At 44.0% G+C, this 23,364-nt stretch overlaps 1 protein-coding gene across 3 annotated transcripts in view; it reads left to right on the forward strand.

Moving 5' to 3' along the window:
- Positions 1-23,364, forward strand: part of sos2 (son of sevenless homolog 2 (Drosophila)) — a 106,224-nt gene that overhangs the window by 64,809 nt on the left and 18,051 nt on the right. For all 3 annotated transcript variants that reach the window (XR_016489102.1, XM_090211661.1, XM_090211660.1), the window contains exons 8-13: positions 13,474-13,572; positions 14,299-14,426; positions 14,976-15,631; positions 19,116-19,197; positions 19,308-19,430; positions 19,717-19,829. Coding sequence is in view for 2 of the 3 variants with exons in the window: in XM_090211661.1 (XP_090067787.1) it covers positions 13,474-13,572; positions 14,299-14,426; positions 14,976-15,631; positions 19,116-19,197; positions 19,308-19,430; positions 19,717-19,829 (1,201 nt within the window). In the remaining variant the exon portion in view is untranslated. The remainder of the gene's footprint in view (positions 1-13,473; positions 13,573-14,298; positions 14,427-14,975; positions 15,632-19,115; positions 19,198-19,307; positions 19,431-19,716; positions 19,830-23,364) is intronic.

Here is a 23,364-nt window from a genome sequence, read left to right on the forward strand (position 1 = left end):
TAGAAAATGTGCTCACTCGTCAGGACACTGTTGTTCAGAGGAGCTAGCCAACAACACAGCTAAACACAATCACTTCAAACTGAAGCTGGAAAGACTGAGAACTAGCTGCACTTCGTTTGTCCTTTTTTTTTTCAATTGACCTTTTTTTTGTTTGTATAGATCCATAAAAATTATGCCTGATGATTCATGATTTCGACTGGCTGAGAAACGCTGCCTGCCTGTCTGTGTGTCTCTGTCTGTCTCGTCCCGACTCCCAAACACGCTCATTACTACGGGACAGTTGGAGATCGAATTTGAATGTTGAAACAATGTTGCAAATGTCGGCGAGACGGACAGCAAGGTTTTATACAAATCACTGCTGTTGAAAAGCAAATGTTAGTCTAAAAGATGTGAGATCATGTCTAGATGCTTTTTATAGTAGCGATCAAGTTTATAAATTGCCTGGCTGGGCTGATGAGACAATGGATTGTGCAGTCAGATGGAACAGAGTAAATAGGCATTTTAATGTCATAGATTTAGCCGGCGCTAACTTTTGGAATAGACACCAGCTGGAATGTGGTTTTAACCAATCAGCATTCAGGATTAGTTCCACCAGTTGTATAATGACACATAAACACCAGTTGCTCTCAGGACTGATTGCTTAGAGGTGCTGTTTATTTAGAAGCCGATCTTCAGTAGTCGCTCGCTCTTTCTCTCTCTCTCTCACTCGCTCGCTCGCTCTTTCTCTCTCTCTCACTCGCTCGCTCGCTCTTTCTCTCTCTTTCTCGCTCGCTCTCTCTCGCTCGCTCTCTCTCTCTCTCTCGCTCTTTCTCTCTCTCACTCGCTCGCTCGCTCTTTCTCTCTCTTTCTCGCTCGCTCTCTCTCGCTCGCTCGCTCTTTCTCTCTCTCTCGCTCTTTCTCTCTCTCTCACTCGCTCTTTCTCTCTCTTTCTCGCTCGCTCTCTCTCGCTCTTTCTCTCTCTCTCTCGCTCGCTCTCTTTCTCTCTCTTTATCTCTCTCTCTCTCTCTCTCTCTCTTTATCTCTCTCTCTCTCTCTCTTGCTCTCCTTTCTCTCTCTCTCTCTCTCTTTCTCTCTCTTTCTCTCTCTCTCTCTCTCTCTCTCTCTCTCGTTTTCTACTTTTTGTATTCTCCCATCATCTCACTCACTCCCCCCTTCTCTCCTTGTCTCCCCTCCTCTCCTCTTCCTCCTCCTCTCCCTTCCTCCCCTGCTCTCTGGCAGAGAGATGTGTCTGTGGAGCACTCAGCCACTGCACTCTGCAGCATCTGGTATTGTGGCTAAATTACATGGCCTTTTAAAAATAGCCCAGGCCCTGCAAAGTCCCTAATGGCACCCTATTCACTATATAGGGCTCTGGTCTAAAAGTAGTGTGCTACATATGGGATGCGTACAGTCTCTCCTGGAGGAGGGAGGGAGAGGAGGAGGGAGGGAAGGAGATGGATGGATGGGAGGGTAGAGGGAAGGAGAGGAGGAGGGAGGGAGGGAGGGAGAGGGAGGGGGGGAAGGAGATGGGTGGGAAGGGTAGAGGGGAAGAACAGAGGTGGGAGGGAGAGGGAGGGGGGGGAAGGAGAGAGAGAGAGAGAGGGAGGGAAGGAGATGGGTGGGAAGGGTAGAGGGAGTGAGGGAAGGAGAGGAGGAGGAGGAAGAAAGGTGGGAGGGAGAGGAGAGGAGGAGGATGGAGGGAGGGAAAGAGATGGGTGGGAAGGGTCGAGGGGAAGGAGAGGGAGGGGAGGAGAGGAGAGAAGGAAGGAGATGGGTAGAGGGGTAGGTTAGTTCTTGTTTTGTCATTTGACAGTGTTTAGAGCTCCACTCGAATATCTCTGTGTGTTTACAGAACTCACTATCTCTCCCCAGACAGACAGACAGACAGACAGAACTCACTATCTCTCCCCAGACAGACAGACAGACAGACAGAACTCACTATCTCTCCCCAGACAGACAGACAGACAGACAGACAGAACTCACTATCTCTCCCCAGACAGACAGACAGACAGACAGAACTCACTATCTCTCCCCAGACAGACAGACAGACAGACAGAACTCACTATCTCTCCCCAGACAGACAGACAGACAGACAGACAGAACTCACTATCTCTCCCCAGACAGACAGACAGACAGACAGACAGAACTCACTATCTCTCCCCAGACAGACAGACAGACAGAACTCACTATCTCTCCCCAGACAGACAGACAGACATAACTCACTATCTCTCCCCAGACAGACAGACAGACAGAACTCACTATCTCTCCCCAGACAGACAGACAGACAGACAGACAGACAGACAGACAGACCTCACTATCTCTCCCCAGACAGACAGACAGACAGAACTCACTATCTCTCCCCAGACAGACAGACAGACAGACAGAACTCACTATCTCTCCCCACACAGACAGACAGACAGACAGAACTCACTATCTCTCCCCAGACAGACAGACAGACAGACAGACAGACAGAACTCACTATCTCTCCCCAGACAGACAGACAGACAGACAGACCTCACTATCTCTCCCCACACAGACAGACAGACAGACAGAACTCACTATCTCTCCCCAGACAGACAGACAGACAGACAGACAGACAGACAGACAGACAGACAGACAGAACTCACTATCTCTCCCCAGACAGACAGACAGACAGACAGACCTCACTATCTCTCCCCACACAGACAGACAGACAGACAGACAGACAGAACTCACTATCTCTCCCCACATAGACAGACATACAGACAGAACTCAATATCTCTCCCGACAGACAGACAGACAGAACTCACTATCTCTCCCCAGACAGACAGACAGACAGACAGACAGACAACTCACTATCTCTCCCCAGACAGACAGACAGACAGACAGACCTCACTATCTCTCCCCACACATACAGACAGAACTCAATATCTCTCCCGACAGACAGACAGACAGACAGACCTCACTATCTCTCCCCACACAGACAGACAGACAGACAGACAGACAGAACTCACTATCTCTCCCCACACAGACAGACAGACAGACATACAGACAGAACTCAATATCTCTCCCGACAGACAGACAGACAGACAGACAGACAGACAGAACTCACTATCTCTCCCCACACAGACAGACAGACAGAACTCACTATCTCTCCCCACACAGACAGACAGACAGACAGAACTCACTATCTCTCCCCACACAGACAGACAGAACTCAATATCTCTCCCGACAGACAGACAGACAGACAGACAGAACTCGCTATCTCTCCCCACACAGACAGACCGACCGACAGACAGAACTCACTATCTCTCCCCTCACAGACAGACAGACAGAACTCACTATCTCTCCCCACACAGACAGACAGACAGACAGACAGAACTCACTATCTCTCCCCACATAGGCAGGCAGACAGACAGAACTCAATATCTCTCCCCACAAACAGACCGAACGACAGACAGAACTCACTATCTCTCCCCAAATAGAAAAAAACAGACAGACAGAACTCAATATCTCTCCCGACAGACACATAGACAGACAGATAGACAGACAGACAGACAGACAGAACTCAATATATCTCCCCACATACAGACAGTATAGGGCAGGCAGGCTATGTAGTCTGTATTCTGAGTGTCTCGCCACACACACGCAGACAGGGAGAGAGCACCAGAAGAGGCTGTAGTGTGGAGTCTAAGTAGTAGAGTATTGATTTAGGATCATCTATCTCGGGAGCAGGGGGGGGGGTTCTATAACAACCCCTACTAGGGAGCAGGAGGGGGGACACTATATAACAACCCCTACTAGGGAGTAGGAGGGGGGATACTATATAACCCCTACTAGGGAGCAGGAGGAGGGATACTATATAACCCCTACTAGGGAGCAGGAGGAGGGATACTATGTAACCCCTACTAGGGAGCAGGAGGAGGGATACTATATAACCCCTACTAGGGAGCAGGAGGGGGGATACTATATAACCACTACTAGGGAGCAGGAGGGGGGATACTATATAACCCCTACTAGGGAGCAGGAGGGGGGATACTATATAACCCCTACTAGGGAGCAGGAGGGGGGATACTATATAACAACCCCTACTAGGGAGCAGGAGGGGGGATACTATATAACAACCCCTACTAGGGAGCAGGAGGGAGGATACTATATAACCCCTACTAGGGAGCAGGAGGGGGGATACTATATAACCCCTACTAGGGAGCAGGAGGAGGATACTATATAACCCCTTCTAGGGACCAGGAGGGGGGATACTATATAACCCCTACTAGGGAGCAGGAGGGAGGATACTATATAACCCCTACTAGGGAGCAGGAGGGAGGATACTATATAACCCCTACTAGGGAGCAGGAGGGAGGATACTATATAACAACCCCTACTAGGGAGCAGGAGGGAGGATACAATATAACAACCCCTACTAGGGAGCAGGAGGGAGGATACTATATAACAACCCCTACTAGGGAGCAGGAGGGAGGATACAATATAACAACCCCTACTATGGAGCAGGAGGGGGGATACTATATAACAACCCCTACTAGGGAGCAGGAGGGGGGATACTATATAACAACCCCTACTAGGGAGCAGGAGGGATGATACTATATAACAACCCCTACTAGGGAGCAGGAGGGAGGATACTATATAACCCCTACTAGGGAGCAGGAGGGGGGATACTATATAACCCCTACTAGGGAGCAGGAGGGAGGATACTATATAACAACCCCTACTAGGGAGCAGGAGGGAGGATACAATATAACAACCCCTACTAGGGAGCAGGAGGGAGGATACTATATAACAACCCCTACTAGGGAGCAGGAGGGAGGATACTATATAACAACCCCTACTAGGGAGCAGGAGGGAGGATACTATATAACCCCTACTAGGGAGCAGGAGGGGGGATACTATATAACCCCTACTAGGGTGCAGGAGGGAGGATACTATATAACCCCTACTAGGGAGCAGGAGGGGGGATACTATATAACAACCCCTACTAGGGAGCAGGAGGGAGGATACTATATAACCCCTACTAGGGAGCAGGAGGGAGGATACTATATAACAACCCCTACTAGGGAGCAGGAGGGAGGATACTATATAACCCCTACTAGGGAGCAGGAGGGGGGATACTATATAACCCCTACTAGGGAGCAGGAGGAGGATACTATATAACCCCTACTAGGGAGCAGGAGGAGGATACTATATAACCCCTACTAGGGAGCAGGAGGGAGGATACAATATAACAACCCCTACTAGGGAGCAGGAGGGAGGATACTATATAACAACCCCTACTAGGGAGCAGGAGGGGGGATACTATATAACCCCTACTAGGGAGCAGGAGGGAGGATACAATATAACAACCCCTACTAGGGAGCAGGAGGGAGGATACTATATAACAACCCCTTCTCAAGTTACCCTGCCTCTCCTCCTTCCCTCTCACCACTTCTGGTCATCCCTTCAACTTTTTTCTGTCCTCCATCACTCCTCTCCCGGTGGTCATCTGTTCATTTTTCTCCTCTTTTTTCCCCTCCCTCTCTCTCCGTCTCTCTCTCTCGCTCTCTGTCATCCATGGTTTTAATATTTTCTTCAGTCCATAGCAGAGGGACCCCGTTTCTCCTGTCCTCTCTGTCTCTAGGTTGTCTTTGTCTCTACAGTAATATGTAAAATAATGTTGGTGTCTGTCTCTACAGTAGTATGTAATGCTGGTGTCTGTCTCTACAGTAGTATGTAATGTTGGTGTCTCTACAGTAGTATGTAATGTTGGTGTCTGTCTCTACAGTAGTATGTAATGCTGGTGTCTGTCTCTACAGTAGTATGTAATGTTGGTGTCTGTCTCTACAGTAGTATGTAATGTTGTCTGTCTCTACAGTAGTATGTAATGCTGGTGTCTGTCTCTACAGTAGTATGTAATGCTGGTGTCTGTCTCTACAGTAGTATGTAATGTTGGTGTCTCTACAGTAGTATGTAATGTTGGTGTCTGTCTCTACAGTAGTATGTAATGCTGGTGTCTGTCTCTACAGTAGTATGTAATGTTGGTGTCTGTCTCTACAGTAGTATGTAATGTTGTCTGTCTCTACAGTAGTATGTAATGTTGTTGTCTGTCTCTACAGTAGTATGTAATGTTGGTGTCTGTCTCTACAGTAGTATATAATGTTGGTGTCTGTCTCTACAGTAGTATGTAATGTTGTCTGTCTCTACAGTAGTATGTAATGTTGGTGTCTGTCTCTACAGTAGTATGTAATGTTGTCTGTCTCTACAGTAGTATGTAATGTTGGTGTCTGTCTCTACAGTAGTATGTAATGTTGGTGTCTGTCTCTACAGTAGTATGTAATGTTGGTGTCTGTCTCTACAGTAATATGTAATGCTGGTCTGTCTCTACAGTAGTATGTAATGTTGGTGTCTGTCTCTACAGTAGTATGTAATGTTGGTGTCTGTCTCTACAGTAATATGTAATGCTGGTCTGTCTCTACAGTAGTATGTAATGTTGGTGTCTGTCTCTACAGTAGTATGTAATGCTGGTGTCTGTCTCTACAGTAGTATGTAATGTTGGTGTCTGTCTCTACAGTAGTATGTAATGTTGGTGTCTGTCTCTACAGTAGTATGTAATGTTGTCTGTCTCTACAGTAGTATGTAATGTTGGTGTCTGTCTCTACAGTAGTATGTAATGCTGGTGTCTGTCTCTACAGTAGTATGTAATGTTGGTGTCTGTCTCTACAGTAGTATGTAATGTTGGTGTCTGTCTCTACAGTAGTATGTAATGTTGTCTGTCTCTACAGTAGTATGTAATGCTGGTGTCTGTCTCTACAGTAGTATGTAATGTTGTTGTCTGTCTCTACAGTAGTATGTAATGTTGTCTGTCTCTACAGTAGTATGTAATGTTGTTGTCTATCTCTACAGTAGTATGTAATGTTGGTGTCTGTATCTACAGTAGTATGTAATGTTGTTGTCTGTCTCTACAGTAGTATGTAATGCTGGTGTCTGTCTCTACAGTAGTATGTAATGTTGGTGTCTGTCTCTACAGTAGTATGTAATGTTGGTGTCTGTCTCTACAGTAGTATGTAATGTTGGTGTCTGTCTCTACAGTAGTATGTAATGTTGTCTGTCTCTACAGTAGTATGTAATGTTGGTGTCTGTCTCTACAGTAGTATGTAATGTTGGTGTCTGTCTCTACAGTAGTATGTAATGTTGTCTGTCTCTACAGTAGTATGTAATGTTGGTGTCTGTCTCTACAGTAGTATGTAATGTTGGTGTCTGTCTCTACAGTAGTATGTAATGTTGGTGTCTGTCTCTACAGTAGTATGTAATGTTGTTGTCTGTCTCTACAGTAGTATGTAATGTTGGTGTCTGTCTCTACAGTAGTATGTAATGTTGGTGTCTGTCTCTACAGTAGTATGTAATGTTGTCTGTCTCTACAGTAGTATGTAATGTTGGTGTCTGTCTCTACAGTAGTATGTACTGTTGGTGTCTGTCTCTACAGTAGTATGTAATGTTGTTGTCTGTCTCTACAGTAGTATGTAATGTTGGTGTCTGTCTCTACAGTAGTATGTAATGTTGGTGTCTGTCTCTACAGTTGTATGTAATGTTGTTGTCTGTCTCTACAGTAATATGTAATGCTGGTCTGTCTCTACAGTAGTATGTAATGTTGGTGTCTGTCTCTACAGTAGTATGTAATGTTGGTGTCTGTCTCTACAGTAGTATGTCATGTTGGTGTCTGTCTCTACAGTAGTATGTAATGCTGGTGTCTGTCTCTACAGTAGTATGTAATGTTGGTGTCTGTCTCTACAGTAGTATGTAATGTTGTCTGTCTCTACAGTAGTATGTAATGCTGGTGTCTGTCTCTACAGTAGTATGTAATGTTGGTGTCTGTCTCTACAGTAATATGTAATGCTGGTCTGTCTCTACAGTAGTATGTAATGTTGGTGTCTGTCTCTACAGTAGTATGTAATGCTGGTGTCTGTCTCTACAGTAGTATGTAATGTTGGTGTCTGTCTCTACAGTAGTATGTAATGTTGGTGTCTGTCTCTACAGTAGTATGTAATGTTGTTGTCTGTCTCTACAGTAGTATGTAATGTTGGTGTCTGTCTCTACAGTAGTATGTAATGTTGGTGTCTGTCTCTACAGTAGTATGTAATGTTGGTGTCTGTCTCTACAGTAGTATGTAATGTTGGTGTCTGTCTCTACAGTAATATGTAATGCTGGTCTGTCTCTACAGTAGTATGTAATGTTGGTGTCTGTCTCTACAGTAGTATGTAATGTTGGTGTCTGTCTCTACAGTAATATGTAATGCTGGTCTGTCTCTACAGTAGTATGTAATGTTGGTGTCTGTCTCTACAGTAGTATGTAATGCTGGTGTCTGTCTCTACAGTAGTATGTAATGTTGGTGTCTGTCTCTACAGTAGTATGTAATGTTGGTGTCTGTCTCTACAGTAGTATGTAATGTTGTCTGTCTCTACAGTAGTATGTAATGTTGGTGTCTGTCTCTACAGTAGTATGTAATGCTGGTGTCTGTCTCTACAGTAGTATGTAATGTTGGTGTCTGTCTCTACAGTAGTATGTAATGTTGGTGTCTGTCTCTACAGTAGTATGTAATGTTGTCTGTCTCTACAGTAGTATGTAATGCTGGTGTCTGTCTCTACAGTAGTATGTAATGTTGTTGTCTGTCTCTACAGTAGTATGTAATGTTGTCTGTCTCTACAGTAGTATGTAATGTTGTTGTCTATCTCTACAGTAGTATGTAATGTTGGTGTCTGTATCTACAGTAGTATGTAATGTTGTTGTCTGTCTCTACAGTAGTATGTAATGCTGGTGTCTGTCTCTACAGTAGTGTGTAATGTTGGTGTCTGTCTCTACAGTAGTATGTAATGTTGGTGTCTGTCTCTACAGTAGTATGTAATGTTGGTGTCTGTCTCTACAGTAGTATGTAATGTTGTCTGTCTCTACAGTAGTATGTAATGTTGGTGTCTGTCTCTACAGTAGTATGTAATGTTGGTGTCTGTCTCTACAGTAGTATGTAATGTTGTCTGTCTCTACAGTAGTATGTAATGTTGGTGTCTGTCTCTACAGTAGTATGTAATGTTGGTGTCTGTCTCTACAGTAGTATGTAATGTTGGTGTCTGTCTCTACAGTAGTATGTAATGTTGTTGTCTGTCTCTACAGTAGTATGTAATGTTGGTGTCTGTCTCTACAGTAGTATGTAATGTTGGTGTCTGTCTCTACAGTAGTATGTAATGTTGTCTGTCTCTACAGTAGTATGTAATGTTGGTGTCTGTCTCTACAGTAGTATGTACTGTTGGTGTCTGTCTCTACAGTAGTATGTAATGTTGTTGTCTGTCTCTACAGTAGTATGTAATGTTGGTGTCTGTCTCTACAGTAGTATGTAATGTTGGTGTCTGTCTCTACAGTTGTATGTAATGTTGTTGTCTGTCTCTACAGTAATATGTAATGCTGGTCTGTCTCTACAGTAGTATGTAATGTTGGTGTCTGTCTCTACAGTAGTATGTAATGTTGGTGTCTGTCTCTACAGTAGTATGTCATGTTGGTGTCTGTCTCTACAGTAGTATGTAATGCTGGTGTCTGTCTCTACAGTAGTATGTAATGTTGGTGTCTGTCTCTACAGTAGTATGTAATGTTGTCTGTCTCTACAGTAGTATGTAATGCTGGTGTCTGTCTCTACAGTAGTATGTAATGTTGGTGTCTGTCTCTACAGTAATATGTAATGCTGGTCTGTCTCTACAGTAGTATGTAATGTTGGTGTCTGTCTCTACAGTAGTATGTAATGCTGGTGTCTGTCTCTACAGTAGTATGTAATGTTGGTGTCTGTCTCTACAGTAGTATGTAATGTTGGTGTCTGTCTCTACAGTAGTATGTAATGTTGTTGTCTGTCTCTACAGTAGTATGTAATGTTGGTGTCTGTCTCTACAGTAGTATGTAATGTTGGTGTCTGTCTCTACAGTAGTATGTAATGTTGGTGTCTGTCTCTACAGTAGTATGTAATGTTGGTGTCTGTCTCTACAGTAGTATGTAATGTTGGTGTCTGTCTCTACAGTAGTATGTAATGTTGGTGTCTGTCTCTACAGTAGTATGTAATGCTGGTGTCTGTCTCTACAGTAGTATGTAATGTTGGTGTCTGTCTCTACAGTAGTATGTAATGCTGGTGTCTGTCTCTACAGTAGTATGTAATGTTGGTGTCTGTCTCTACAGTAGTATGTAATGTTGTCTGTCTCTACAGTAGTATGTAATGCTGGTGTCTGTCTCTACAGTATTATGTAATGTTGTCTGTCTCTACAGTAGTATGTAATGTTGTTGTCTGTCTCTACAGTAGTATGTAATGTTGGTGTCGGTCTCTACAGTAGTATGTAATGCTGGTGTCTGTCTCTACAGTATTATGTAATGTTGTCTGTCTCTACAGTAGTATGTAATGCTGGTGTCTGTCTCTACAGTATTATGTAATGTTGTCTGTCTCTACAGTAGTATGTAATGTTGGTGTCTGTCTCTACAGTTGTATGTAATGTTGGTGTCTGTCTCTACAGTAGTATGTAATGTTGGTGTCTTTCTCTACAGTAATGTTGATGTCTGTCTCTACAGTAGTATGTAATGGTGTCTGTCTCTACAGTAGTATGTCATGTTGGTGTCTGTCTCTACAGTAGTATGTAATGTTGTTGTCTGTCTCTACAGTAGTATGTAATGCTAGTGTCTGTCTCTACAGTACTATGTAATGGTGTCTGTCTCTACAGTAGTATGTAATGCTGGTGTCTGTCTCTACAGTAGTATGTAATGCTGGTGTCTGTCTCTACAGTAGTATGTAATGTTGGTGTCGGTCTCTACAGTAGTATGTAATGTTGGTGTCTGTCTCTACAGTAGTATGTAATGCTGGTGTCTGTCTCTACAGTAGTATGTAATGTTGTTGTCTGTCTCTACAGTAGTATGTAATGGTGTATGTCTCTACAGTAGTATGTAATGCTGGTGTCTGTTTCTACAGTAGTATGTAATGGTGTCTGTCTCTACAGTAGTATGTAATGGTGTCTGTCTCTACAGTAGTATGTAATGCTGGTGTCTGTCTCTACAGTAGTATGTAATGTTGGTGTCTGTCTCTACAGTAGTATGTAATGCTGGTGTCTGTCTCTACAGTAGTATATAATGTTGGTGTCTGTCTCTACAGTAGTATGTAATGCTGGTGTCTGTCTCTACAGTAGTATGTAATGTTGTTGTCTGTCTCTACAGTAGTATGTAATGCTGGTGTCTGTCTCTACAGTAGTATATAATGTTGGTGTCTGTCTCTACAGTAGTATGTAATGCTGGTGTCTGTCTCTACAGTAGTATGTAATGTTGTTGTCTGTCTCTACAGTAGTATGTAATGTTGGTGTCTGTCTCTACAGTAGTATGTAATGTTGGTGTCTGTCTCTACAGTAGTATGTAATGTTGGTGTCTGTCTCTACAGTAGTATGTAATGTTGTTGTCTGTCTCTACAGTAGTATGTAATGTTGGTGTCTGTCTCTACAGTAGTATGTAATGTTGGTGTCTGTCTCTACAGTAGTATGTAATGCTGGTGTCTGTCTCTACAGTAGTATGTAATGTTGGTGTCTGTCTCTACAGTAGTATGTAATGCTGGTGTCTGTCTCTACAGTAGTATGTAATGTTGGTGTCTGTCTCTACAGTAGTATGTAATGTTGGTGTCTGTCTCTACAGTAGTATGTAATGTTGGTGTCTGTCTCTACAGTAGTATGTAATGTTGGTGTCTGTCTCTACAGTAGTATGTAATGTTGGTGTCTGTCTCTACAGTAGTATGTAATGTTGGTGTCTGTCTCTACAGTAGTATGTAATGTTGTTGTCTGTCTCTACAGTAGTATGTAATGTTGTTGTCTGTCTCTACAGTAATATGTAATGCTGGTCTGTCTCTACAGTAGTATGTAATGTTGGTGTCTGTCTCTACAGTAGTATGTAATGTTGGTGTCTGTCTCTACAGTAGTATGTAATGTTGTTGTCTGTCTCTACAGTAGTATGTAATGTTGGTGTCTGTCTCTACAGTAGTATGTAATGGTGTCTGTCTCTACAGTAGTATGTAATGTTGGTGTCTGTCTCTACAGTAGTATGTAATGTTGGTGTCTGTCTCTACAGTAGTATGTAATGTTGGTGTCTGTCTCTACAGTAGTATGTAATGTTGTTGTCTGTCTCTACAGTAGTATGTAATGTTGTCTGTCTCTACAGTAGTATGTAATGGTGTCTGTCTCTACAGTAGTATGTAATGTTGTTGTGTCTGTCTCTACAGTAGTATGTAATGTTGGTGTCTGTCTCTACAGTAGTATGTAATGTTGGTGTCTGTCTCTACAGTGTATGTAATGTTGGTGTCTGTCTCTACAGTAATATGTTGTGTTGTCTCTACAGTGTATGTAATGCTGGTGTCTGTCTCTACAGTAGTATGTAATGTTGGTGTCTGTCTCTACAGTAGTATGTAATGTTGGTGTCTGTCTCTACAGTAGTATGTAATGTTGGTGTCTGTCTCTACAGTAGTATGTAATGTTGGTGTCTGTCTCTACAGTAGTATGTAATGCTGGTGTCTGTCTCTACAGTAGTATGTAATGTTGGTGTCTGTCTCTACAGTAGTATGTAATGTTGGTGTCTGTCTCTACAGTAGTATGTAATGCTGGTGTCTGTCTCTACAGTAGTATGTAATGCTGGTGTCTGTCTCTACAGTAGTATGTAATGCTGGTGTCTGTCTCTACAGTAGTATGTAATGTTGTCTGTCTCTACAGTAGTATGTAATGTTGGTGTCTGTCTCTACAGTAGTATGTAATGTTGGTGTCTGTCTCTACAGTAGTATGTAATGTTGTCTGTCTCTACAGTAGTATGTAATGTTGGTGTCTGTCTCTACAGTAGTATGTAATGCTGGTGTCTGTCTCTACAGTAGTATGTAATGTTGGTGTCTGTCTCTACAGTAGTATGTAATGTTGGTGTCTGTCTCTACAGTAGTATGTAATGTTGGTGTCTGTCTCTACAGTAGTATGTAATGTTGTTGTCTGTCTCTACAGTAGTATATAATGTTGGTGTCTGTCTCTACAGTAATATGTAATGCTGGTGTCTGTCTCTACAGTAGTATATAATGTTGGTGTCTGTCTCTACAGTAGTATGTAATGTTGGTGTCTGTCTCTACAGTAGTATGTAATGCTGGTGTCTGTCTCTACAGTAGTATGTAATGCTGGTGTCTGTCTCTACAGTAGTATGTAATGCTGGTGTCTGTCTCTACAGTAGTATGTAATGTTGGTGTCTGTCTCTACAGTAGTATGTAATGCTGGTGTCTGTCTCTACAGTAGTATGTAATGCTGGTGTCTGTCTCTACAGTAGTATGTAATGCTGGTGTCTGTCTCTACAGTAGTATGTAATGCTGGTGTCTGTCTCTACAGTAGTATGTAATGGTGTCTGTCTCTACAGTAGTATGTAATGTTGTTGTCTGTCTCTACAGTAGTATGTAATGCTGGTGTCTGTCTCTACAGTAGTATGTAATGCTGGTGTCTGTCTCTACAGTCCATAGCTGAAGGTTTCAAGGAGGCGGTTCAGTACGTCCTGCCACAGCTCATGATGGTTCCTGTATACCACTGTTTGCACTACTTTGAACTACTGCAGGTGAGTGTTAGACAGACACACACACACACACACACACACACACACACAGAGTCCATGCATGTCCTTCTCACAGTGAGGTTGAACAGTGTTTCGACTTTGAGCTTGTCAAGGCCAGTGTTTTGGTCCTTCCCTACGAGTCGCCATCTTGTGGTTAAACATGAAAATCGGGTCAAGCTCTCTGTCCAGGATCTGAGAGCTCCTGATTCCTGTCGGTTGACTATAGATAGTTTTTGTTAACTTTAGCATAGTTATTTATTATATCTGTCATCCGTAGTTGGTGAAACTGCCACGTCGGCTTGCGTTTTATTACATCAGCGAGGATCATGGGACGTCGGTAATAGAACAGTAGGACATGTCCTGAGACTTTTTTTTTCTTCCCACAATGCTCCTCTCCTCCGTGTCATCAACAAAAACACAAAAAAACAATAACGAAAGACACTGAGGGGGGGGGACAGATGTTTTTTTCCCCTCCCCCCCTTTTTTAACAGATTTCAGCTTTACCGTCTTGTAAACCATGAGCTAGTCAATCAGTCGAACATTTTAATAGTGTTCAGACCACCTGCGTCTGCTGTGGCATCGATCACCTCCACGGAAAGTGTCCGTGCCCCCGCCAACAACTTTTAACAACTTTTTAGTCTTCCTGTAATGAGGGACGCGGTTTTCTCTGTGCATACCTTAAAACATGCATCAATGCCTAACGCCTGTCACCTTGTGTTTTGCGAGCAGCAGCTGCAGGAGCACAGTGAGGAGCAGGACGACAGGGAGTGTCTGAAGCAGGCCATCACCGCTCTGCTCAACCTCCAGTGTAGCGTGGAACGCATCTACACCAAACACCTGCCCCGACGCAAGCCTGGGTACGTAGCTGCGCCTCCACACTACACCGTGCAGATACACACGTCTTGCTGCTGCACATTAAATGTGATTCGTTTTCAGGTTGTTATTGTAAACACATTGTGTTCTCAACAATTATTCTAGTTAAATAAAGGTTTTGATTGATTCCTCAGTTTCCTGACCTCTCTCTCTGTCTGTCTGTCTCTCTCTCTCTCTCTCTCTCTCTCTGTCTCTCTCTCTCTTTCTCTCTCTCTTTCTCTTTCTCTTTTTTTCTTTCTCTCTCTCTCTCTCTTTCTCTCTCTCTCACTACTCTCTCTTTCTCTCTCTCTCTCTCTCTCTTCTCTCTTTCTCTCTTTCTCTCTCTCTCTCTTTCTCTCTCTCTTTCTCTTTTTTTCTTTCTTTCTTTCTCTCTCTTTCTCTCTCTCTCACTACTCTCTCTTTCTCTCTCCCTCTCTCTCTCTCTCTCTCTCTCTCTCTCTCTCACTACTCTCTCTCTCTCTCTCTCTCTCTCTCTCTCTCTCTCTCTCTCTCTCTCTCTCTCTCCTCTCTCTTTTATATATATACTCCTCCAGCGAGCCCAAGTACCGTCTGTACAGTCGTCAGGTGCGCAGCAAGCAGCTGGCCATCAAGAGGATGAACGAGATCCAGAAGAGCATCGACGGCTGGGAGGGGAAGGACATCGGCCAGTGCTGTTCCGAGTTCATCCTGGAGGGGGCGCTCCTCCGCGCCGGCGCCAAACACGAGCGACACAACTTCCTGTTCGACGGCCTCATGATCAGCTGCAAGGCCAATCAGAGCTCCCGACTCCCCGGTTCCGGAAGCGGGGCCGAGTTCCGTCTCAAGGAGAAGTTCGTCCTGCGGAAAGTCCGCATCGTGGACCGCGAGGACTCGGCGGAGTTCAAACACGCCTTCGAACTCGTCGGTAAAGACGAGAACTGTGTGGTGTTCTGCGCCCGCTCGGCGGAGGACAAGGGGGCGTGGATGGCGGCGCTGGTCACCCTGCAGTACCGCTCCACGCTGGACCGTATGTTGGACACGGTTCTGCAGCACGAGGAGCAGGCCCAGCCCCTCCGCCTGCCCTCGCCAGAGCTATACCGCTTCGCTGTGCACGACTCGGAGGAGAACATCGTGTTTGAAGATCGCGTCCAGAGCAAGACGGGGATACCCATTATTAAAGCAGGCACGGTGGTCAAGCTTATAGAGAGGCTCACCTACCACATGTATGCTGGTAAGCCTGGCTGAGACCCCTACCGTGTTGTCTGTTTTAAGAGTAGTGTACTCTAGTCTAGGACAGTACTCTAGAGTCTAGGACAGTACTCTAGAGTCTAGGACAGTGCTCTAGAGTCTAGGACAGTGCTCTAGAGTCTAGGACAGTACTCTAGAGTCTAGGACAGTACTCTAGAGTCTAGGACAGTACTAGGACAGTACTCTAGAGTCTAGGACAGTACTCTAGAGTCTAGGACAGTACTCTAGAGTCTAGGACAGTACTCTAGAGTCTAGGACAGTACTCTAGAGTCTAGGACAGTACTCTAGAGTCTAGGACAGTACTCTAGAGTCTAGGACAGTACTCTAGAGTCTAGGACAGTACTCTAGAGTCTAGGACAGTACTCTAGAGTCTAGGACAGTACTCTAGAGTCTAGGACAGTGCTCTAGAGTCTAGGACAGTACTCTAGAGTCTAGGACAGTACTCTAGAGTCTAGGACAGTACTCTAGAGTCTAGGACAGTACTCTAGAGTCTAGGACAGTGCTCTAGAGTCTAGGACAGTGCTCTAGAGTCTAGGACAGTGCTCTAGAGTCTAGGACAGTGCTCTAGAGTCTAGGACAGTACTCTAGAGTCTAGGACAGTACTCTAGAGTCTAGGACAGTACTCTAGTACTCTAGAGTCTAGGACAGTGCTCTAGAGTCTAGGACAGTGCTCTAGAGTCTAGGACAGTGCTCTAGAGTCTAGGACAGTGCTCTAGAGTCTAGGACAGTGCTCTAGAGTCTAGGACAGTACTCTAGAGTCTAGGACAGTGCTCTAGAGTCTAGGACAGTACTCTAGAGTCTAGGACAGTACTCTAGAGTCTAGGACAGTGCTCTAGAGTCTAGGACAGTGCTCTAGAGTCTAGGACAGTGCTCTAGAGTCTAGGACAGTACTCTAGAGTCTAGGACAGTACTCTAGAGTCTAGGACAGTGCTCTAGAGTCTAGGACAGTACTCTAGAGTCTAGGACAGTGCTCTAGAGTCTAGGACAGTGCTCTAGAGTCTAGGACAGTGCTCTAGAGTCTAGGACAGTACTCTAGAGTCTAGGACAGTACTCTAGAGTCTAGGACAGTGCTCTAGAGTCTAGGACAGTGCTCTAGAGTCTAGGACAGTACTCTAGAGTCTAGGACAGTACTCTAGAGTCTAGGACAGTGCTCTAGAGTCTAGGACAGTGCTCTAGGGTCTAGGACAGTTCTCTAGAGTCTATGACAGTTCTCTAGAGTCTATGACAGTACTAGGACAGTACTCTAGAGTCTAGGACTGTACTCTAGAGTCTAGGACGGTACTCTAGAGTCTAGGACAGTACTCTAGAGTCTAGGACTGTACTCTAGAGTCTAGGACAGTACTCTAGAGTCTAGGACAGTACTCTAGAGTCTAGGACAGTTCTCTAGAGTCTAGGACAGTACTCTAGAGTCTAGGACAGTTCTCTAGAGTAGGCAACTAGATTCAACTGCCGGAAAAGTTTTGTCGGGGCGAATGGTCGAGGGGGCGGAACATACTGTGTGTGTGTGTGTGTGTGTGTGTGTGTGTGTGTAAACTCAGCAAAAAAAGAAACGTCCTCTCACTGTCAACTGCGTTTATTTTCAGCAAACTTAACATGTGTAAATATGTGTATGAACATAACAAGATTCAACAACTGAAACATAAACTGAACAAGTTCCACAGACATGTGACTAACAGAAATGGAATAATGTGTCCCTGACAAAGGGGGGGGGAGGTCAAAATCAAAAGTAACAGTCGGTATCTGGTGTGGCCACCAGCTGCATTAAGTACTGCAGTGCATCTCCTCCTCATGGACTGCACCAGATTTGCCAGTTCTTGCTGTGAGATGTTACCTCACTCTTCCACCAAGGCACCTGCAAGTTCCAAGACATTTCTGGGGGGAATGGCCCTAGCCCTCACCCTCCGATCCAAAAGATCCCAGACGTGCTCAATGGGATTGAGATCCGGGCTCTTCGCTGGCCATGGCAGAACACTGACATTTCTGTCTTGCAGGAAATCACATACAGAACGAGCAGTATGGCTGGTGGCACTGTCATGCTGGAGGGTCATGTCAGGATGAGCCTACAGGAAGGGTACCCCATGAGGATGTCTTCCCTGTAACACACAGTGCTGAGATTGCCTGCAATGACAACAAGCTCAGTCCGATGATGCTGTGACACACCGCCCCAGACCATGACGGACCCTCCACCTCCAAATCGATCTCGCTCTTGAGTACAGGCCTCAGTGTAACGCTCATTCCTTCGACATTAAACACAAATCCGACCATCACCCCTGGTGAGACAAAAACCCGACACGTCAATGACGAGTACTTCTTTCCAGTCCTGTATGGTCCAGCGACGGTGTATTTGTGCCCATAGGTCACGTTGTTGCCGGTGATGTCTGGTGAGGACCTGCCTTACAACAGGCCTACAAGCCCTCAGTCCAGCCTCTCTCAGCCTATTGCAGACAGTCTGAGCACTGATGGAGGGATTGTGCGTACCTAGTGTAACTCGGGCAGTTGTTGCCATCCTGTACCTGTCCCGCAGGTGTGATGTTCGGATGTACCGATCCTGTGCAGGTGTTGTTACACGTGGTCTGCCACTGCGAGGACGATCAGCTGTCCGTCCTGTCTCCCTGTAGCGCTGTCTTAGGCTTCTCACAGTATAGACATTGCAATTTATTGCCCTGGCCACATCTGCAGTCCTCATGCCTCCTTACAGCATGCCTAAGGCACGTTCACACAGATGAGCAGGGATCCTGAGCATCTTTCTTTTGGTGTTTTTCACAGTCAGTAGAAAGGCCTCTTTAGTGTCCTAAGTTTTCATAACTGGGACCTTAATTGCCTACAATCTGTAAGCTGTTAGTGTCTTAACGACCGTTCCACAGGTGCATGTTCATTAATTGTTTATGGTTCATTGAACAAGCATGGGAAACAGTGTTTAAACCCTTTACAATGAAGATCTGTGAAGTTATTTGGATTTTTACGAATTATCTTTGAAAGACAGGGTCCTGAAAAAGGGACGTTTCTTTTTTGCGTGTGTGTGCGTGTGTGCGTGTGTGTGTGCGTGTGCGTGTGTGTGTGTGTGTGTGTGTGTGTGTGTGTATAAATATATAGAAACACACACACACTACCGTTCAAAAGTTTGGAGTCACTTAGAAATGTCCTTGTTTTTGAAAGAAAAGCAACAAAAAAATTGTCCATTAAAATAGCATCGAATTGATCAGAAACACAGTGTAGACATGGTTAATGTAGCTGGAAATGCTCCGTTGTGCACCGGGGCCTCCCACTCCTGATAATGGGCCTCTGAACACCTATGTAGATATTCCACTAAAAAATCAGCCGTTTCCAGCTACAATAGTCATTTACACCATTAACAATGTCTTCACTGTATTTCTGATCAATTTGATGTTATTTACAAATACAAAAGAAATGTGATTTATTTATGATGCAAGTGTTATGATTCAATACATTTTTCTGCCGTCCTTTAGATCCCAACTTTGTGCGCACTTTTCTGACCACCTACCGGTCCTTCTGCAAGCCCCACGAGCTCCTCGGCCTCCTGATAGACAGGTAGGTCGGACCTGCTGTCGTTTGGATTATTTTTTAAATATTTTTTTTATATGTGTTTCTTTTTTTGTTGTTGTTGCCTGAAACCAATGATTATTATTTTTGACACACAGGATTGAGATCCCAGAGCCGGAGCCCACCGAGGCAGACAAGCAGGCGCTATGGAACGGAGATCAGCCAATGGCTGCAGAGCTACAGAGGTTCCGGAGGGAGTACGTCCAACCGGTCCAACTCAGGTATAATCACCACTGTCCAATCAGACTCCTTCCTACTGTCCAATCAGAGTACATCCCACTCTCCAATCAGAGTCCATCGCACCATCCCGCTGTCCAATCAGACTCATCCATCCCTACTTGATGGGGCCGGTCCATCATCACCATTCCTGTGGCCCCAACCTTCCGACTTTCTACTGTGGCATCTCTCAAAATAGTATTTTTTTAAAGCACAGTGATAACTATTGAAATAAAAAGTGCTTTATAAATGAATTTGACTGATCCCTTCATGTGTCTCTCTCTCTCTCAGGGTCCTGAATGTGTTTCGTCAGTGGGTGGAACATCATTTCTATGACTTTGAGAACGACCCCGAGCTACGAGGCAGACTGGAGGAGTACATCAGCAGCATTCTACAGCTACGAGGTACTGCCTCAATACTAGAGTACTACCTCAATACTACAGTACTACCTCAATATTACAGTACCACTACCTCAATACTACAGTACCACTACACTACTACCTCAATACTACTACCTCAATAATACTACAGGACTACCTCAATACTACTACCGCAATAATACTACAGGACTACCTCAATACTATTACTGCAATACTACTACAGGACTACCGCAATACTACTACCGCAATACTACTACAGGACTACCGCAATACTACTACCGCAATACTACTACAGGACTACCTCAATACTACTACCACAATACTACAACAGGACTACCTCAATACTACTACCGCAATACTACTACAGGACTACCTCAATACTACTACCACAATACTACTACCTCAATACTACTACAGGACTACCTCAATACTACTACCGCAATACTACTACCGCAATACTACTACCTCAATACTACTACAGTACTGCCGCAATACTACCTCAATAATACTATCTCAATACTACTACCGCGATACTGCTACAGTACTGCAGCAATACTACCTCAATAATACTACCTCAATACTACTACCGCAATACTACTACAGGACTACCTCAATACTACTACCGCAATACTACTACCTCAATACTACTACAGGACTACCGCAATACTACTACCGCAATACTACTACCTCAATACTACTACAGGACTACCGCAATACTACCTCAATAATACTACCTCAATACTACTACAGGACTACCGCAATACTACTACCGCAATACTACTACAGGACTACCGCAATACTACTACCGCAATACTACTACAGGACTACCTCAATACTACTACCACAATACTACAACAGGAGTACCTCAATACTACTACCGCAATACTACTACAGGACTACCTCAATACTACTACCGCAATACTACTACCTCAATACTACTACAGGACTACCTCAATACTACTACCGCAATACTACTACCGCAATACTACTACCTCAATACTACTACAGTACTACCTCAATACTACAGTACCACTACACTACTACCTCAATACTACTACCTCAATAATACTACAGGACTACCTCAATACTACTACCGCAATAATACTACAGGACTACCTCAATACTATTACTGCAATACTACTACAGGACTACCGCAATACTACTACCGCAATACTACTACAGGACTACCGCAATACTACTACCGCAATACTACTACAGGACTACCTCAATACTACTACCACAATACTACAACAGGACTACCTCAATACTACTACCGCAATACTACTACAGGACTACCTCAATACTACTACCGCAATACTACTACCTCAATACTACTACAGGACTACCTCAATACTACTACCGCAATACTACTACCGCAATACTACTGCCTCAATACTACTACAGTACTGCCGCAATACTACCTCAATAATACTATCTCAATACTACTACCGCAATACTACTACAGTACTGCCGCAATACTACCTCAATAATACTACCTCAATACTACTACCGCAATACTACTACAGGACTACCTCAATACTACTACCGCAATACTACAACAGGACTACCTCAATACTACTACCGCAATACTACTACCTCAATACTACTACAGGACTACCTCAATACTACTACCGCAATACTACCTCAATAATACTACCTCAATACTACTAACGCAATACTACTACAGGACTACCGCAATACTACTACCGCAATACTACTACCGCAATACTACAACAGGACTACCTCAATACTACTACCACAATACTACAACAGGACTACCTCAATACTACTACCGCAATACTACTACAGGACTACCTCAATACTACTACCGCAATACTACTACCTCAATACTACTACAGGACTACCTCAATACTACTACCGCAATACTACTACCGCAATACTACTACCTCAATACTTCTACAGTACTGCCGCAATACTACCTCAATAATACTACCTCAATACTACTACCTCAATACTACTACAGTACTGCCGCAATACTACTACAGGACTACCGCAATACTACTACCTCAATACTACTACAGGACTACCTCAATACTACTACCGCAATACTACCTCAATAATACTACCTCAATACTACTACCGCAATACTACTACAGGACTACCTCAATACTACTACCGCAATACTACTACAGGACTACCTCAATACTACTACCGCAATACTACTACAGGACTACCTCAATACTACTACCGCAATACTACTACAGGACTACCTCAATACTACTACCGCAATACTACAACAGGACTACCTCAATACTACTACCGCAATACTACTACAGGACTACCTCAATACTACTACCGCAATACTACTACCTCAATACTACTACAGGACTACCTCAATACTACTACCGCAATACTACTACCGCAATACTACTACCTCAATACTTCTACAGTACTGCCGCAATACTACCTCAATAATACTACCTCAATACTACTACCTCAATACTACTACAGTACTGCCGCAATACTACTACAGGACTACCGCAATACTACTACCTCAATACTACTACAGGACTACCTCAATACTACTACCGCAATACTACCTCAATAATACTACCTCAATACTACTACCGCAATACTACTACAGGACTACCGCAATACTACTACCGCAATACTACAACAGGACTACCTCAATACTACTACCACAATACTACAACAGGACTACCTCAATACTACTACCGCAATACTACTACAGGACTACCTCAATACTACTACCGCAATACTACTACCTCAATACTACTACAGGACTACCTCAATACTACTACCGCAATACTACTACCGCAATACTACTACCTCAATACTTCTACAGTACTGCCGCAATACTACCTCAATAATACTACCTCAATACTACTACCTCAATACTACTACAGTACTGCCGCAATACTACTACAGGACTACCGCAATACTACTACCTCAATACTACTACAGGACTACCTCAATACTACTACCGCAATACTACCTCAATAATACTACCTCAATACTACTACCGCAATACTACTACAGGACTACCTCAATACTACTACCGCAATACTACTACAGGACTACCTCAATACTACTACCGCAATACTACTACAGGACTACCTCAATACTACTACCGCAATACTACTACAGGACTACCTCAATACGACTACCGCAATACTACAACAGGACTACCTCAATACTACTACCGCAATACTACTACAGGACTACCTCAATACTACTACCGCAATACTACTACCTCAATACTACTACAGGACTACCTCAATACTACTACCGCAATACTACTACCGCAATACTACTACCTCAATACTTCTACAGTACTGCCGCAATACTACCTCAATAATACTACCTCAATACTACTACCTCAATACTACTACAGTACTGCCGCAATACTACTACAGGACTACCGCAATACTACTACCTCAATACTACTACAGGACTACCTCAATACTACTACCGCAATACTACTACAGGACTACCTCAATACTACTACCGCAATACTACTACCGCAATACTACTACAGTATTTCTTACTACAATACCAATATGTTCACTCACAGGAA

This window comes from Oncorhynchus mykiss, chromosome 19, assembly GCF_057628025.1.
Source record: "Oncorhynchus mykiss isolate SJ-2025 chromosome 19, ASM5762802v1, whole genome shotgun sequence".
In the NCBI taxonomy this organism is placed as follows: Eukaryota; Metazoa; Chordata; class Actinopteri; order Salmoniformes; family Salmonidae; genus Oncorhynchus; species Oncorhynchus mykiss.